We start from the raw sequence: 2,626 nt of genomic DNA, 5'->3' as shown, positions 1-2,626 counted from the left end.
CAATCTTTATTTGTTTTTTTTTTCATCCACGATTTGAGAGATAACTTGAAATAACGATTTAGTAATGTGTCTTTATCACTTCACCGAGTTTGTCTATACATATGACGAGATTACCGCATTATTTGCCTATCGTCTGTCGTAAATTTTTCAACTTATTTTTGCCCTGGAAGCTAAAAACAAATCTGAAATAGAAGTCGATTCAGATGCTTCCAATCAGTTATTTCAGTCCGTTCAGTTGCACAGTCAAGTTCAAATAATCCGGTCGCACTGATAATGGATCTGGCAGTGGTTTTAGTTGGTGTCTTTTGTTTGCTTTTGTCAGTGGTGTTATGGGTACGAAAAAGGCTGACATATTGGAAAGAAATGGGTGCTCCATACGAAGAACCTCATTTTATTTTCGGGAATCTCAAAGGCGTTGGCATATATGACCATGATGGTCAGTTGACGGAAAGGTTCTACCGAAAACATAAAAACAAAGGTCCATTTGTCGGGGTTTATTTTTTCCTGTCACCCGTGGTTATACCAACTGATCTGGAATTTGTGAAGAGCATCCTAGTGAAGGACTTCAACTATTTCCACGATCGTGGCATATACTTTAATGAGAAAGATGATCCTTTGTCAGCCCATCTATTCACCTTGCCTGGCTTGAGATGGAAGCGATTACGCACCAAAATAACCCCCGCTTTTACCAGTGGCAAAATGAAGCTGATGTTCCCGATAGTAGTAGAGGTCGCCCAGCGATTAGAGGACAAAATCAGCAAGGTTGCCGAAGTAGGCGCAGTGATGGATGTTAAAGCCGTCATGGCTAGATTCACTATGGATTCTATCGGGACTTGTGCTTTTGGGCTGGCATCGAATACTTTACAGGACGAAAGCAGTGAATTCTTCCGGGTTGGGATGAGTGTTTTTGATAATCCTAGACATGGGACATGGTTTTTATTTCTACTAATTGCTTTTCGGGAATTAGCAGGCAAGCTGAGGTTCAAGCTGTTTCGCGATGAAGTAACTAAGTTTTACACAAGTATTGTCCGCAAAACAGTGGACTATAGGTTGGCAAATAACGTCCAGAGGAATGACTATATGGATATCTTGATCAAGTTGCATACCGGGGCTGATGAGGGCCCTTTGACTTTCAACGAGCTTTTATCCCACGCCTTTGTTTTTCATAGTGCTGGTTTCGAGACCTCTTCTACAACTCTTCAGTTTTGCTTCTATGAACTTGCCTGCAACCCAGATATTCAGGAAAGGACGAGGAGTCATATCTTAGAGGTCCTCGAAGCGCATGGTGGAGAACTGACATACGAAGCAATGGTGGATATGAAATATCTCGATCAAGTTATTTGTGGTAAGGAGAAATTATCTGAAACTTAGTTAACTCGTCAGTTTGTAATTTCCCATTTCGACCTTTCTTTCAGAAACTCTTCGCCATTATCCTCCAGCTGGAAATCATTTTCGGGAAGTTACCCAAGACTACAAAGTTCCAGGTACTGAGTTCACCCTCAAAAAAGGCACATCTGTAATGGTACCTGTCTACGCAGTACATCATGACCCCGAGTACTATCCAGATCCATTGAAGTTCAATCCAGATAACTTTGCTGATGAAAATGTAAAAGCTAGACCCTTTGCTGCGTACATGCCTTTCGGTGAAGGACCACGAATATGCATAGGGGCGCGATTTGCTATGATGCAAGTGAAAATTGGAGTCATAGCAGGATTACGAAGATACAGATACACAGTTTCGACCAAGACTAGGCAACCATTGAAACTTTTATCGAAAATATTCCTGGCGAGTGTGGAGGGAGGCATTTGGTTAAACGTTGAACGAATAGAATGAATTTAGTGGAATTTAATTTGGGCAACCCCGGCCTTCGATTTTGATAATAAAGGGCGATAAAAAACCAGATCTTCCTTGAGTCATTTTTAAGGTTTTGTGTGCGGACCTTCGTCGTCATCATCAAAGGCGCAACAACCTATATCCGGTCTAGGCATGCCTTAGTAAGGAACTCCAGACACCGCGGTTTCGCCCCGAGGTCCACCAATTCGATTCCCTAAATGCTGTCTGTCTGTCTGTCCTACGCAATCGCTCCATCTCAGGCAGGGTCTGCCTCGTCTTCTTTTTCTACCATAGATATTGCCCTTATAGACTTTTCGGGCTGGATCATCCTCGCGGTGTCGCTTATAGATATCGTCGTTATTGAGGCTACGGAAACGTGCATCCTCATGTAGGAGGCCAAACTTCTTCGGATGATTCTTCTCTCGAAAGCGGCCAAGAGTTCGCAATTTTTCTTGCTAAGAATTCGGGTCTTCGAAGAATACCTAAGGACTGTCTAGTTGTTTATCAAGTGGAGGAGGTGTTGTTGATCCTCCTTGATAACTTGTATAGTCTGTGACATAGATTCAGCGTAATCGGAGTCTAGGAGACCAAATAAGGCGTTCGCCGCGTTGCCTACAGTATTCATTGCACCCCTCTCTGATCGGAAACCTAGACCACTAAGCAGCAAAATTTTATTTGCTTTCGATTCCTCGGTAAGACGACGGGATTCACAGACCCTGGCGGCAGGCATCTCGCTTGATGAGTGCTTGGCAGTTTGTTGCGAGGAAGCGGTTGCAGCTTTTCAGAGCTTCG

At 43.3% G+C, this 2,626-nt stretch overlaps 1 protein-coding gene across 1 annotated transcript; it reads left to right on the top strand.

The window, feature by feature from the left end:
- Window positions 1-210: 210 nt before the first annotated feature.
- On the top strand, window positions 211-1,903 carry LOC119652775 (probable cytochrome P450 6a23). Its single transcript, XM_038057083.1, has 2 exons — window positions 211-1,345; window positions 1,416-1,903. The coding sequence occupies exons 1-2, from the start codon at window positions 274-276 to the stop codon at window positions 1,832-1,834; spliced, it is 1,491 nt and encodes a 496-aa protein (XP_037913011.1). The 5' UTR covers window positions 211-273; the 3' UTR covers window positions 1,835-1,903.
- Window positions 1,904-2,626: the final 723 nt, after the last annotated feature.

Source organism: Hermetia illucens, chromosome 3, assembly GCF_905115235.1.
Source record: "Hermetia illucens chromosome 3, iHerIll2.2.curated.20191125, whole genome shotgun sequence".
Lineage (NCBI taxonomy): Eukaryota > Metazoa > Arthropoda > Insecta > Diptera > Stratiomyidae > Hermetia > Hermetia illucens.
This window is presented reverse-complemented; position numbering and strand designations above follow the sequence as displayed.

What these genes read in the sequence shown, in the direction of transcription:
- LOC119652775 (XM_038057083.1), top strand. Translation starts at nt 274, where the DNA reads ATGGATCTGGCAGTGGTTTTAGTTGGTGTCTTTTGTTTGCTTTTGTCA. An exon ending in TCTCGATCAAGTTATTTGTG is followed by an intron (nt 1,346 to 1,415) that starts GTAAGGAGAAAT and finishes CCTTTCTTTCAG; the next exon opens with AAACTCTTCGCCATTATCCT.